Here is a 14,460-nt window from a genome sequence, read left to right as displayed (position 1 = left end):
CCTATCACCATTTATTAAAAAGACTATCTTTTCTTCAACTTGTTTTTGGCTTCTTTGTCAAGAATCAGGTAGCTCTAGTTGTGTGTATTTGCTCCTATATTCTCTATTATATCCTGTTGTCTATGTGTTTACTTTTGTGCCATTACCATGTTGTTTTGTTACTCTGGCTTTGTAGTAAAATTTGAAATCAGGTGCTGTGGATTCTTCCAGCCTTGTATTTTTTGCTCAAGATTGCTTTGACTATTCTGGATCTTTTGTGTTTACATGAATTTTAGGATTTTTTTCCTATTCTGTGAAGAATGTCGTTGGTATTTTTTGATGGTGATTGGATTGACTCAAGTAAATTATTTGTGGTAATGTGGCCTTTTAAATCTATTTATTTATTTAGGTACTGGGGATCAAACTCAGGACCTTGCACTCACTCGGCAGGTGAGGCACCACTGAGCTACATCCTCGGCCCCATGTGGCTATTTTAACAATATTAAATCTGCCAGTATGTGAGGTCTTTCCATCTTCTAGTGCTCACTTCAATTTATTTCTTCAGTGGTCTTTAATTTTCATTGCAAAAGTCTTTCATCCATTGTTTAGATTAATCTCTAGGTGTTTTTTGAAGCTGCTGTAAATGGAATTGTTTTCCTGATTTCTTTTTAGTTGGTTCATTTTTGGTGTCTAGAGAAACTATTCGATTTTTAAGGTTCATTTTTTATTCTGTCATTTTTATCTATGATACTGGAAATTGAACCTGGGCGCCTCAATATGCTAAGCAAGTGCTCTAACACTGAGCTATATAACCAGTTCTTATATTTATATTCATATTTATAATTTTTGGAGATAGGATCATACTGTTGCCCAGGCAGATCTTGAACTTGCAATCCTCCTTTCTCAGCCTCCCAAGTAGCTGAAATTACAGATGTGAGCCACTGCTGATTTTAATTCCTTCAGGTGTACACCAGTCTCATCTACAAAATGAGAATGACAGTGCCTACCATGCAGGATTATGGTGAAGATTAATTGAGAAAATGTGTGCAAACTACCAAGCACAGGGCTGACACAAGGTAGAGGTTGCACAGAGGTGTGTCTCTTCTTATATTCCTTTCCTCTGCTGCAGTTATGAAGAGAAGATCTGTGGATGAGTTACAAGGGGCAGGAAAAAAAAAATCCCAGAAATACATGCTCCCCTTGAGTTTTTTCTTCAACCTTTTCCCTTGTCATCTCTTCCTAAAAAACAAGGAAGCTAAAACTCTCAGATTTGTTAAATCTGCAGAATAGCAATGTTGTACATAATATGAGAGTGCCACACCCTTGCTGGGACCGCTCACAACGCAGTCTGTGGTCTGATCTCATTTCTCTACTCTCCTGCACCCTCCTTCAGCCACATTGTGCTGAAAAACCTAAAAAGAAGGACAAGTCAGCTCCTGTCTTCCTGCCAGAAGAACACAGCCATCAAGTCCTTATGGAGATGTATGGGGGATCGGCTGATGGCAGCCCTGGGAGGCAAGTCCAGTAAGGCTGGACTAGGCCCCAGGCCCTGGAGACATGCAGTGCCAAGGAGACCCTGGAGGCCAGGACCTCAGGGATTCTGACTAGAAATTCTTCAACTCTCATCTGTTTTTCCCTTTTCTCTACCCCATCTCCCACGGGGCTCACAGCTTCTACTCACTGTCCCAAGAATATGCTTTTGTCACAAGTTCAAAATCATATGGAATATGGTCACAAGTAGTTAAATGTGCATGGAAAAAAAAGGAATAGAAGAATGAACGCTCAGATGGGTTTGAAATTCTTTTTTTCTTTCTATTTCCCTCTCTGTATTTTTCAAATTGTTTAGAATGAGCATTTATTACTTTTATTTATTCTTTCAATATGGAGGGATTAAATGTAGGGAGTGCTGAGCTATATCTGAAGCTCTTTCATTTGCTTGTTTGTTTTTGTTTTTTGAGACAGGGTCTTGCTAAGTTATGCAGGTTGGCCTAGAACTTAGGATTCTCATTCCCTGGACTCCTGAATAACTGGAATTATAGGAGTGTACCACCACAATGGGCTAATTACATTTTAAATTTGGAATACACAAAATTTACATCAAAGAAGATAGGGAATTATATACAATGCTCTGTCTTTGTTCCTTTACTTCAGTTGGATATAGAAATACTGTCTTCTGGAACCCCATATTCCAGTCTTTACATCTCCTAGTAGAGGGACAACAGGCCCCAAATAAACATCCAAGAAAGAAGGTTCAATGAGGGGGAGAAGCTTCTGGAATCCTAGATAAAAGGCAGCCTCCCACTCAAATCCCTGTGTACCAGGAGAGGGTGGGTGACTTGGCTTCTGGCCATCTCCCAGCAGGTGCCTGGCCTCCTAGCGGTATGGTACCTGCTTGCCCACCCACTTCCACCCAAGGAAGCTGCTCACATCCTGAAATCTCTTCTCCAGAGTCAGGCGGATGTTGGTCTCGATGCTGGTCCGTTTCTTCCTCTTTCTGCCAAACACTTCACTGAGGGTGGGGTAAGAGCTGGGTGTGCTCACCGAAGGGTCTGACGGAGATGACTCTGGAGGGAGGTGAAGGAGCAAAAGGAGATCAGAGGGCGTGGGTGGGTGGCCGGGTTAGTCCTGCTATAACAGACTTGAGGTCCAACAGCCCTTCCCAGTGGGTGCTGTGGTGGCATTTTTAGGACCAGCCCCCTCCCCCAGCAGGGCACCCCAAACAGACCGAGACTCCTGCTTCTCCTCGTTGCTCAGGGCCAAGGTCCTCCATGCCTCCCATTGCAGAGTCTCCAGTATTTGTGGTCATGGTTCAGGGAGGCCCAGGCATCGGCGGCATGTGTGGGTGTGAGTGGGCACAGGCAGGGCTCCTACAAGTAGCACTCACCAGTCTGTCTTTTATAGATACGCCTAGATGTGAATACTGAGTACAATGGCAAATGGCCTTCTCAGCCAAAAGCACTAGCACTTGTTAGCAGAATGTTGATGCTAAAGCCCTTTGTTCATCAGTGCAAGTGTTGGAGCTAATATTTAGGGTGGACAGGAGGCATGTGCCTTTGGAAGGTGTCAGGTGTCAGGTGTCAAGGTGGGGGGTGGTCCCACTAGAAATGATCGGCAAGGCTCTTTCCCAAAGATCTTAGGACCCTCTGATTAGTTCTTTTACTTCAGTAGTTCAATCAATATTGAACAGGGACAGCCTGTTAAGGGAGGTGGGGAAGCTTCTTTGTTGCCTCCCATGCTTTTGCATTGGAGGGACTTCCACGAGGGTCACACTGTTGGCTGCCCTTGCTGCCCATACCACAGTAACCACTATTCCACACATATCCACTGAACAGAACCCGAGCCTGGATTTTGTCTCCTCTCTCCACCTAGGCCAAGGGCCCTCAAGCAGGAGCCACACTCTTCACCATCACCATTCCTCCTGGGGCAATGTCTGGACTCATGTTGGGACGTCTCAACTTGAGAGCCGGTATTACTGGTAACTGGTAGGTAGAGACCAGAGATGCTGGTAACTATACTACAATGGCCACCCTGCTCCCAAAGATGTATTTGACCCTAAATGTCCATAAGGCAAAGAATGAGAAACTCTGCTTATGCCCACCTCTGATGGCAAACTCTTCTAGTCAACATTTCAAACACCTTGGTTTACATACTTGACCTCTGGGAAGGACTGGATCCTGACTGAATCCTCCTGCAAACCCCACTCCTGGTGTAAGACTTTCCCAGCTCATCCAGGCCACAGTCTGGCTGGGCACTGAAACCTGCTGCAGAAGTAGGCAGGTAAAGACCCTGTGCTGTGCCTATGACTCTCCCTCCAGGACCCAATGCCCTGTCTCCTTTCTTAGGCCTATCCCAGACAGCAATCTTATACATGCATGTGCTCTGCAGACCCAGGCTTTCTCTCTAGGGAGCTGTCTAGGCTAAGCAGGTCTGGAGTGGAGAATGGAATGGGAGCAAGTCTTCAGGTTCACAGACCTAAAGCCGTGTCCTCCAAAGGACTTTCTCATAATATTTTGTGATATTTTCACCTCTACTTGCCTATATCCCGTGTCTTATTTCTCAATTCTTTCTAAGCTCAGGAGAAGAAAGGGGTGCTGTGTGTTGACACTCTAGAGCCCCACTACAGACAAATCATTAGAACAATCCCTATAGAATCCTTAGGCCCATGCCTGCTGATTCCCCAGAGGTCTACCTGCGTCATTCAGCCACTTCTCCAGCAGTGGCTTGAGCTTGCACATATTCTTAAAGCTCAGGTTGAGGGCCTCGAACCGTGAGATGGTGGTCTGGCTGAAGTCATTGCCATACAGCTTTCCCATTGCCAACCCTACATCTCCCTGTGCAGAGATAGAGAGTGAGGAACATGAGAGGCAGGCTTGTCCTCTTTGCCCACTTCTCCCACCACCCTGATTCTTAGCATACATCCAATCAGAACCCGAGGCACCCACTTTAGCTCCTTTCCAAGGCTTTTCCCTCTAGAATGGAGAATAGGTTTATTTCTTTCCCTAGACTGAGTGGGCCATGTCTTGTGGGCTTTCATTCCTTACCCCTCCACCAGCCATACCCTCAGTTTCCCTGCTAGTGGCAACTGTGCTCTCTTCTCAGGGACATGATGGGCCTTCCCCAAACACGTTGAGCCTTGGGTTGCTCTTACACCTACCACTTGGGAAGCTCAATACCCACTCACTCAATTTCTTTCATATCCTCTCTCTAAACCAAACCTGTGTGAAGCCCAGCTTGATGCGTCTCTGTTTGAAGGTCTTGGCAAACTTCTCCAGCTCCTCCAAGTCACTGGGCTCATCAGTCCCTCCAGAACTAGGTAGATGCTTGGGTGCTGGGAGATGCTGTGATGCTTCTAGGTGGGGTTCTAAAGAGGATCCTGGCATCCCAGGGCGCCCAACTGCCTGATAAAGGAACACATGCCAAGCAGATCCACAAAGAGTCAACAAACTAAGTAGCATTCTCTGGTGTCTGTCACTAATAGTCCACTTAGAAGAAGGAAAATTTTTGGGTACATTAGTCCTATTTTTTGCAATGATGTGGAGGTGGAAATTGGAGTTTCTGTGAAGATAGAGCAAATAACTTGCACATTGGGTTGAAACAGGAGGGTCAAGTAAGTAGGTACCCTTTTTGGGTGTTAGTCTGTGACTCACTATTTGACTCTGAGCAGGTTACTTCCTCCTTTCAGTTTTCCACCATAAAAGGAGTTAGAAGCATTGTTTGTAGAGATTTTACAAACAAATCTCAGAATGGGACAAAGAAAAGGTTTGTTTGCCTTGCCTTTTCTTTTCCACAAAGCAAGGTAACTGAGATGTCAACGCATACCAACTGAAGACAACAGAGGACACTGGAGAACTCATGATACTCATAGGACTTTCAGACAGTCTCAAACTCCTGTGAGTGCCATTTTACTTTCTATACCATCACTTTCTTTGGTGATAATGCTTGATTTTAATCAAAGGCATTTTAATCACTGCTATCTAAATGCACCTTGATCTCAATTGTGATTGTCAGGACATATTCTTTAGCCTGTTCTAGGAAAATGTGCCCTTAAAGCAAGAACTGTGCCCATTTGGGGCCAGGAATGGAACCAGGCTTAAAACATTTATTATTCCACAAAGATGGAAAATGATCCAGCCCTAAGGCTTTAGGCACTGTGTCCATCTCAGAGGCTACTGCTTCTGTAGATAATTTGGGCTAAATACATCTTCTCGATTTTCTCTTTTCCTAAACTGAATTAGCTCCTTCTTGAAAATATTCAAGTTTACCATTCATGAGATGCAGGCATCTCATGATGAAGAGAGTAAAAGAACCAGAGACAAGCACTTTCCCCCCTGAAGAGTCTATTAGAACAGAATGGTTTGAAACTATCACAGAGTGGGTCCTGGTTTACAGAGAGAGGTTGTGTGGGGAGGGAGTGGCACAGACCAGACCAAGAGGACCAAGTCACAGTCTTTTTTGAAACCTCCTTTTTATTAATTCACTTGTTCTTTCATTTGTCAAATACTAAGTTATCTGCAAGACTTTTTCTTCTACGCTTCATAACTGATCGTTGCCAAATTCTATTGATTAGACTTCTCAAACATCATCTTGTTCATTCCCTCCATTCTTATAGTCAACCTCTTTCTATCCACCCCCCACCCAGGATTTTTTGAGACAGGGTTCCAAGACTGTCCCAGGCTGGCTCTGAACTCCTGGGCTCAAGGGATCACTTTGCCTCAAGACTCCTGAGGAGCTGAGACTACAGGTGGGTGCCACTGTGCTCTCCTAAGATGACCGCTCTTCTAAACGATCTGTCTTCTTACCAGCATCTTTATGCTAAAATATTAGAAGATGTGAGACTTGATCTGGAATGCTCTGTAGGACTTGTCCAGAGCTGGTCTCTCGCTGTCAGATTCTGGGGTGAGCAGCCAGAAGCGCAATTTGACTCTGGGGGGGGGGCTGGTTCTTTACACCACTAGGTGGCGCCTGCCATTTTTTTTCAGACGTCTTCAGTGGACTCTGCCTCTGGAAAACCAGGGCCTTTACTGAGCCCAGGTAATCTTAGCACAGAAGAAGTACATTACTGGTCTCTACAGTCATTTCCATTGAGGGCCAAGTCATGAAGCTTTGAGGGTCATTAACTTCACAGGGCACCAGACAAAAAGAGGAGTGGCAGCCAAGATGCAGCCTATGCTGTTGTAGGCAAGAGGGGTCCCTCTTTTTAAAATTGGCATATAAGTGCTAATGTGGAACCATGGCAGCTCTGCAAATGGCTCTTCTTCCAGCTCTCAGCCTGCCTGCCTCAGACACATGCCACCCTGTTAGACAGTCTGGAATAGGGACCCTTTGGTGGGAGACAAGGCAAATGACAGCAGGCCTATCCCATTCTGGTCTCCCTCTTGGAAGAGGCAGAGCTGATGGTCACCATGCTTCCTGGAGAATTAATTGAGCGCTAGTTCTTTGGAGTGGAGCTGCTGCAGGCTGGCCTGGGAGTTGGAATCTGGTTTGTTTGTTTTTGATGTGGTACTGAAGATCGAACCCAGGGCCTTTGCACTGAGCTACATCCCCGTCCCATTAAAACAATTAAAAAAAAAATTTATTATGAAGCAAGGTCTCACTAAGTAGCCCAGGTTGGGCTCAAATTTGTAACCCACCTGCCTCAGCCTCACAGAAGGCTGGGATTGCAGGTATGCATCATCACACCTGGCATTTTAGAAGTCATCTTAATCTTTTTGGGGGCAGTATTGGGGAATGAACTCAGGGCCCTCAATCTGAGCTACATCTCCAGCCCTCTTTTTTTATTTAGAGACAGGGTCTTGCTAAATACTAAATTGCCCAGGCTGATTTCAGACATGTAATCCTCCTGCCTTACCCTTTGAGAATGCTGGGATTGTCAGTGTATAGCACCATGCCTGGCTTGGGTTCTCATTCATGGCCCACTAAATGATATTGGATAAACTCTCTCTCCTGGCTGTAGTTTGGATTTCCTCTGCATCATTAGAGACAGTTCCTCTCTTCCCAGAAGGATAAGTGCCCTGCTAAAGGGATGGGAAAACCCCAGTGAGCTGCACTGTGTCAGAGCTGAGACATTTCCAGAGAAACCTGAGGAATGTGGGTATTTACCTGGGATGCCAGGCCAGGCCCTGTCTGTGGGAGGAGGAGGCTGCTTTGTTGCTGTGGAAAGGGGAGGAGATTCGGCTGCAGACCTGGGTGAAAGGGGAGGGCAAAGAAAAAAACAAATAAAATCCAGGCCATAGGAAAGACAAGCTTGACAGGAGAACCATGAGAACTGTCCCCACCCTCTACTACCAAATCAGGTCCCACAACCCACCTCAAGCCCCATGGAGAGGCCCCCATAGGCACAGCCAGGCATTGCCACATACAGGTGGAGACGAACCAGACCAGGCATAAGGATAAACAGAAGTGTAAACAATCCCCAAACCAGTCCTTCTGCTTACATGCTTGCCTGGAGAGGTGCAGGGGCTAAGGAAGGTCAAGGTAATCTAGCTGGGATCTGCCTGGCAGGGCTGAGGAACCCAGAGGGGAGGGGAGTGGAAGGGAGGTGGGGGCAGCTACCGAGAACCCTGTAGGGGCTGAGGCTTTCAGTGCTTCCGGCAGGGAAGTAGCTGGGAGGGCCACAAAAGCCTATCGGAATGTGCAAAATGTCAGAGCAAGCAGATGGTACCATAAGGCTCTGAAGGGCATGGGGCTACTGGTCAGAGGTGTCTGGTGACCAGGACACTACACATGGCAGGAATGGCTGGGAGTCTGGGAACTCCCTTGGGTGGAACGGAGCATACCTCCTTGAAATACAGCCTGGGGACCTCCCCTCCTTCCCAATCCAGGAAAATTGCTCATGAGGGGCTCTGCCTGGTCAGGGGCCATGACAGGTGTCTCCCTTCTTGGGAGGCCAAGCGGAGACCTTGCATTTTCACAACAGGAGGCCATCAAACTACCAAAGTAGGTCATCCCAGTCACCCAGCACACAGAAGCATTGGGGTATCTATTGTCTCTGGATGTCATAAATTACATACCTGCAGATATTGACTTTTTTGCCCTTCAGTCTCAAAAAGTCAGGACATACTTTCTCCTTAGTAAAACAAATGTGCAAGAAGTCTCTTATAAAGAGCCCTGGACTTGGAATCTGGAGGTCTGAGTACTGGTAGCAATCCTAAATTTATACCGAATTTTGAAATGTATGAAACCTTTTCAAATATATCAATATTTTATAATATATATTTCACTACTATCCTTTTTTATTTTGCCAAATTCCTCTATTTTTTCAATTTTTATTTGTATATATTTGTATGTTTGTATTACATAATTTTTATACTCCTTAGTGGGAGTTGGTACATGTATACATCACATCTTAATTTTTTAAAATTTCCTTCCATTCCCTCCCTTCCATCTCTTGATCCCCTTCCTTTTGAACAAAATCTATCTCCCTACTTCCTATTACCTATCTTTTGTTTTGCTCTTTATTTATATTTTGGGTTTCTCATATACAAAAAAAATGTAATATTTAAGCTTTTGTCTGATTTATTTCACTTAACATTATGGCTGTGGAGGAGGAAATAGAAGCTTGGTGAGTTTCCTGAGGACACATGGCTAGTAAGTGATTTAAAAAAAATGAATTTGGGTTTTTTTTTGTTTTTTTGTTTTTTTGTTTTGTACCAGGGATCAAACTCAGGACTTTGCACTTGTGAGGCAGGTGGTGGAATCACTGAGCTAAATCCTCAGCTCCCCAAAAATGAGTTGCTTTCTCTCCAAATTTAAACGTTTTACATCCTACATCATATACTGAACTCATTTGTTACATGGTGTGCAATTTTCAGATCACTGCAGTTTTTTTAAAACAAATTGAATTTACTGTTACATTCCCTTTCCTATTTCAGAAGTATGTGTATACTATTTAGCTAAAATAATCACTTAAGGATTCAAGTATGTTCCCACTCATCCTAATAATATGCTGAGACACCCCAGAAACTAAGAATGCACTTTTGGCAGGTGCTACAGCAGAAGACAGGTATATTTTTTTTAGATGCTGGGTTTCCAAAGCCTCTACTTGGGATCTGTACAGTTGAGAGTATATTTCCTCCATCATTCTGTTATGAATAGTTTAATCTGTTTGCTCTTGGCCAAGAATGAAAGTTCCTGGGAGTAATTTCTCACCAAACAACTTGAGAACCCCTCTGCAGCCTGTGGGAGGCACTGCCGCTCTGCCCAAATATAAGCATAGCCGGGAAGCACAATGAATCCAAAGAATTGTAGGCTTCTCTTTCCTTGTCCCTTCCCCCAGCCCTCAGCCCCTTCAGCCTCACCCCTTTAGGACTTTTAGGAGGTGAGGTAGGCCCAGCAGGATCCTAGGCAGGGCATTAATTCTGGAGGGGCACTGTCAAGAGTCCTTCCTCAGCCCTAGGTGACCAAGTGGTCTTAGTATGCAGAGGGGCCAGCAACTCGCTGTGCTCCACACCCAGCCAACAGTGACAGCTGCACTTGCCTCAGTCAGTGTGAAAACCCCTGGGTTCTTACCTTGTTGCCCAGGCTGGGTCTGAGAAAGCAGGAACTGGGACACTGACTGCAAGTGACCAGGGACCAGCACAAGCTGCTGGAGTGGATGGAGAGAAGCCATGTCCTACATGTGGGCAGATATACAGATGTCAGAGAATTTACAGACTGGGAACCTCTGCGCCCTCAGCCCATCCAGCCTGTGGCACTCCAGGCACTGGAAGTTTGTAGTGGCCTTGGCTCATGCCTCTGTGTGTCTTCAGAGTGTGGCACATAGTAGCTGCTCCATTAATGCTGTTATTATAGTTTCTGTACTCAGCCAAGTAGTCCTTGCAATGTCTCTTACTGAACTCTGGCTTCATGATTTAGTTTTTCTAGTGTTAGTGCCATCCTATCTTCCAACAGTAAGTGCCCTGACCACAGACAACGGGACTTACCCATGTCTCAAATGTTTATCCTAAAAACAGCTTGCAATCCCAATTGTCCTTTTCTCTTCTCCTTAATCTCTTGTCACTTGATTGTTCTAAAAGCCATGCTTTGGTTACTATGCCTCAGTCTTTCTGGAGAGTATTAGAGTAGGAGCTGGAAGACGGGTCAAACTAATTATTTTTAATAAATTCAGTTTGGTTAATGAAAAAGTCTGAGTTTGTTTCACCAGTCAGTTCTTGGATATAGTGATTCCGACATTTGAGGTCCCGGAGTCCTCTTCAATCCAGATATTCAGGGCCGCATGCCTCATGGCTGAGCATAGGCCTGTATACATGTGACTTGATAAGCTTTGCTGAATGAAAGGGTGAAGGAATGGCTACATATTCTGTTCTTAAGCATTGCTGGAAGAAGGGTGTCCTCTCTTCCCCACACTAAAGAGCGGTGGGCCACAGGAGTATATGCTGAGACATTTGCTGCTGTTACTCTCTCAGCATGACTTCCCTTCTCAGAGCAGCAGTCCATTCCAGTGTGGCTTTGACATACAGTCTTGGAGGAGGCAGAGCAGACCCACTAGGGACTGAAATCTTCTGTAATTGTAGGAATTGTTGTCATTACAGAATGCCCTGAAAGTGGTCCAGCAGATAATAGCGGCATAGCTGCTAGGTCCTTCACTTTGGCAAGACTGGCTTCTTTTTGTTTCACAGAGCGACAGAACTACCTCTTTATATTCCTGGTTAGGCTTCATTTTCACAAGGACTATTTCAGAACCCCACTACCACTCAGGCCTCCTAGACCTATCTCCCATTGCCTACCAGGGATTCTTTTTTCTTTCTTCTTTTGTTTTTTCTTCCAGTACTGGAAATTGAATCCAGGGTCTTATACATGCCAGTCAAGCTCTCTACTACTGAGCTGCACCCTCAAACCTAGGGGGTTCTTTAGTTCTATTGGATTCTCAGGTGCCAAGCACGGAGATCTAATATGTCTCTGCAAACTCACTGGCTCACTGAGAATATCAGGTTCTCTGCCATGGACTACCACTTACCCCAGACATTTGGTTTCCAGACATCATGGCAGGTCCTTGGCTCAGATGGCATGGCCGATGGGATAGGGTCTGCTGCAAGGAGTCACTGAGGTCCTCTGTTTTTATCTGCAAGTGAGGGTAGGTGGAGAGTGTCAGTTCTCGGCCTCTCTGGGAAGACGGAAATAGAAATGCGGAGACCAAGGAAGGAGATGAGTAACAACCCAAGGAGGAAAGAGCTGGCCCATTGCCCACAGGCTGCAGCATGATTTCCCTGTGAGGGTTTGCCTACAGCCAGGGCTGCTGGTCAGGGACTTATGTGTACCAACCAGACTCTTGAGTGCCAATCTGTAAGATGGGGAATCTTGTGCAGTTAATGCTTTTACTCATTGAAAAGAGAAAAATCAGGATATTGTAGTGAGTTTCAAAAATAAATCTTTTTTTTCTGGTACCAGGGATCAAACACAGGTCCTTGCACTTGGCAAGGCGGGTGGTGGCATCACTGAGCTAAATCTCTGGCCCACAAAAATAAAGCTTAATGAATCAAATTCTGGTAAATTCCAAGATGATATCCTTTTTTTATTAAAAGGAAGGGATATTAGAATTTCTTTTATGAAATGATGGTAATCCTAGATGGTATTTTTAAAAGTTCCTACCTAAAAGAGTAAAAAGGATAGCAAGCTTGTATTGATCTACCCCAAAATCTGTTCTTTATTTTCCTGCATGATTGCTTCTCGGCCTTTTGGCTAAGATCAAGTGTATTTTCCTTCATGAACTTCCATCCGTGAAACCCCCAAACCTGTGAACCACTGATCTGGAGGATTCTTTTTCCCTCTATCACCCCTCGTTCTCCACCCTCTCTGTGCTAAGCTGCTTCTTCAGTGGCCCTCTTAGCCTGTGTGGCTTTGGGGACAATGTCTGCCTGTTTCCCTACAGGCAGGGGCATGTCTCTCTCACAGCCACTGCTGCAGTTGCAGCCTGAGGGGCCTGTGCTGGTTTCCAATTCTCTCTTGTCTCTGCCACCCTTCAATGATACATGAACCACCCACTCATGGGCTTTCCAGGTGTCCATGGGCAGGGCAGGAAGCACTACTGTGCTCGTTATCCCCACCCTAGGACAAATGCCTTTTGCAGCTTTTCAGGAAGCTCCACTGGGAGGGGAGCCAAATGACTGATTTTTATACTATGGTAGGGGGACCAGAACGTAGACCACACATTATGAGAGACAGGGGTGAGACCTTCTGAATAGGACATCTGGTTGTTTCCCACCTACGTGGAAATTCTTGGCAATAGAGATTCTGCCCTAAACCATTTTCTTGGTCTACACTGAGGATATCATTGACATTTGCAACCCTTTCCTGTTGGTATTCATTTCATCCAATTAAAAGTTGAGACTAGCAGATGTATTTGTGCTTTTTTTTTTTTTTTTTTTTTTTTTTTGGTACCGGGGATTGAACTCGGGTCCTTGGGCTTGCAAGGCAGGCCCTGAACTGCTGAGCTAAATCCCCGGCCCTGTATTTGTGCTTAATCCCTGTGGAAAATGGTGCTTAGGATCAGTACAGAAAGGATTCCCTCTGGTTTGACCGGAAGATCCTAATGAATGACACTGGTGACTTACTGTAGAAGGAGCTACTAATGGTGCCTTGCACATAGTAGAACCCTAAGGAATGCCAATTGAATAAAAGTCAAACAAAATCTACCACTGCAGAGCCTCTGATGAAGTACAGTGAGGAAAACACTGGACAGGGCATCGCTGACACAGTCCTAACTCTGACTCTCAACTTACTATGTATTCTCAAGCAATCTCTCAGCCTCCATGGGACTTGGTTTCTCCATCTGTTGTAGGATCTACATGGTTTTTCTCCCTTTCCATCCTAACACAGAATGACCAATTCGAATCCCTTGTGCATCTGACAGATGTATCTGGTCCAGGGTGCTGTAGTGCCCTTAGAGGAGCTCTAACAGAACACGGAAGCTCTGGGTGCACAGAAATTGGTAAGAAGTGGCTCTTTCAGGCAGGGGCTTTACAAATCATTCTGGTCACTTAGGGAGACCATCGTAGAGCCCTGAGAGTAAAGAGGAAGAAGGAAAAGAGGTGGCAGCAGCACGGCAAGGACAGAGTGATTTTCTGAAAACTCAAGACACATGGCACCTGGGTGGTCTCCAGAGAATGCCTTTGCCCAGACCACGCCCCTCTAACTCTGCCCATCATGCTTGGGGCCTCTGAGAAGCACTGCTGTCCAACTTCTTCACCCAGAAATTAATTTGTTAGCAGGTTTTAAAAACTAGAAATAGATGAACTTATTTCAAAATCTCCCGTACCACCACAACAGCTTCAAGGTTTGCTCTGAAAGGAAATTTTACCCAGGCAGAGTCCTTTTGGCCAGCCTCCCTTTGCCACTTCTCCCCTCTCTGTCCCTCTCTGGCCCCAGGGCATGCTCATCCCAGAGGAGGCTTGGGGAGGCAGGTGGAGGAAGGGGGAGAGGGAGAACATGGAAACCCAGAGGTGAAATGCTGCTGATGGAACCACCTAGGACTGCCTGGCACAGCTCCAGCTCAGAGGCAAGTGGCGGGTTCCTTCCAGACTCATTATGCGCAATGGAGAGATAAGGAGGTGCAGCTATGACAGAGCTTGAAAACATGTGCTTTGCCTCCAACCTGGTTGCTATCTGTTAGAATCAGTGCCAGGTCTTCCTGCAACACTTAATTTCAGAAACCAGCACCATCATAAAAGAAAACTCACCCTTTCATCTGCTTCCTGGGTCAACTGCCCTCCAAATTCTTTGCAACCCTGTCCCCAAATTCTTTTAGGGGACACTCTAGACCTCCCTGTTCTGAAAATGAAATGCCTGATAGTAGAAAAGTCCTTTGGATGTAGTCTGGGTCTTTCTGACAACTCTGAGTATTATTGTTCTTCTCCATCATCATCATCTTCCTCTTCTTCCTCTTCTCTTTCTCCTCCTCCTCCTCCTCCTCCTCCTCTTCCTCCTCCTCCTACTCCTTCACCTTCTCCTTCTTTTTCTTTTCTTTTTCTTTTTTTTTTTTTTTTT

At 45.4% G+C, this 14,460-nt stretch overlaps 1 protein-coding gene across 1 annotated transcript in view; it reads right to left on the bottom strand.

Annotated features, from left to right (window-relative positions):
- The window catches only part of Pou2f3 (POU class 2 homeobox 3), a 78,082-nt gene that overhangs the window by 11,192 nt on the left and 52,430 nt on the right, over positions 1-14,460 (bottom strand). The window contains exons 4-9 of the mRNA XM_010629246.2: positions 11,435-11,539; positions 9,988-10,090; positions 7,579-7,661; positions 4,695-4,877; positions 4,169-4,310; positions 2,407-2,543 (exon numbers count right to left, since the gene is read on the bottom strand). Coding sequence (XP_010627548.1) covers positions 2,407-2,543; positions 4,169-4,310; positions 4,695-4,877; positions 7,579-7,661; positions 9,988-10,090; positions 11,435-11,539 — 753 coding nt within the window. The remainder of the gene's footprint in view (positions 1-2,406; positions 2,544-4,168; positions 4,311-4,694; positions 4,878-7,578; positions 7,662-9,987; positions 10,091-11,434; positions 11,540-14,460) is intronic.

Source organism: Fukomys damarensis, unplaced genomic scaffold, assembly GCF_012274545.1.
Source record: "Fukomys damarensis isolate Sample0158 unplaced genomic scaffold, DMR_v1.0_HiC HiC_scaffold_16, whole genome shotgun sequence".
NCBI lineage: Eukaryota > Metazoa > Chordata > Mammalia > Rodentia > Bathyergidae > Fukomys > Fukomys damarensis.
The sequence above is the reverse complement of the archived record's forward strand: the minus strand, read 5'-3'. Positions and strand labels throughout refer to the sequence as shown.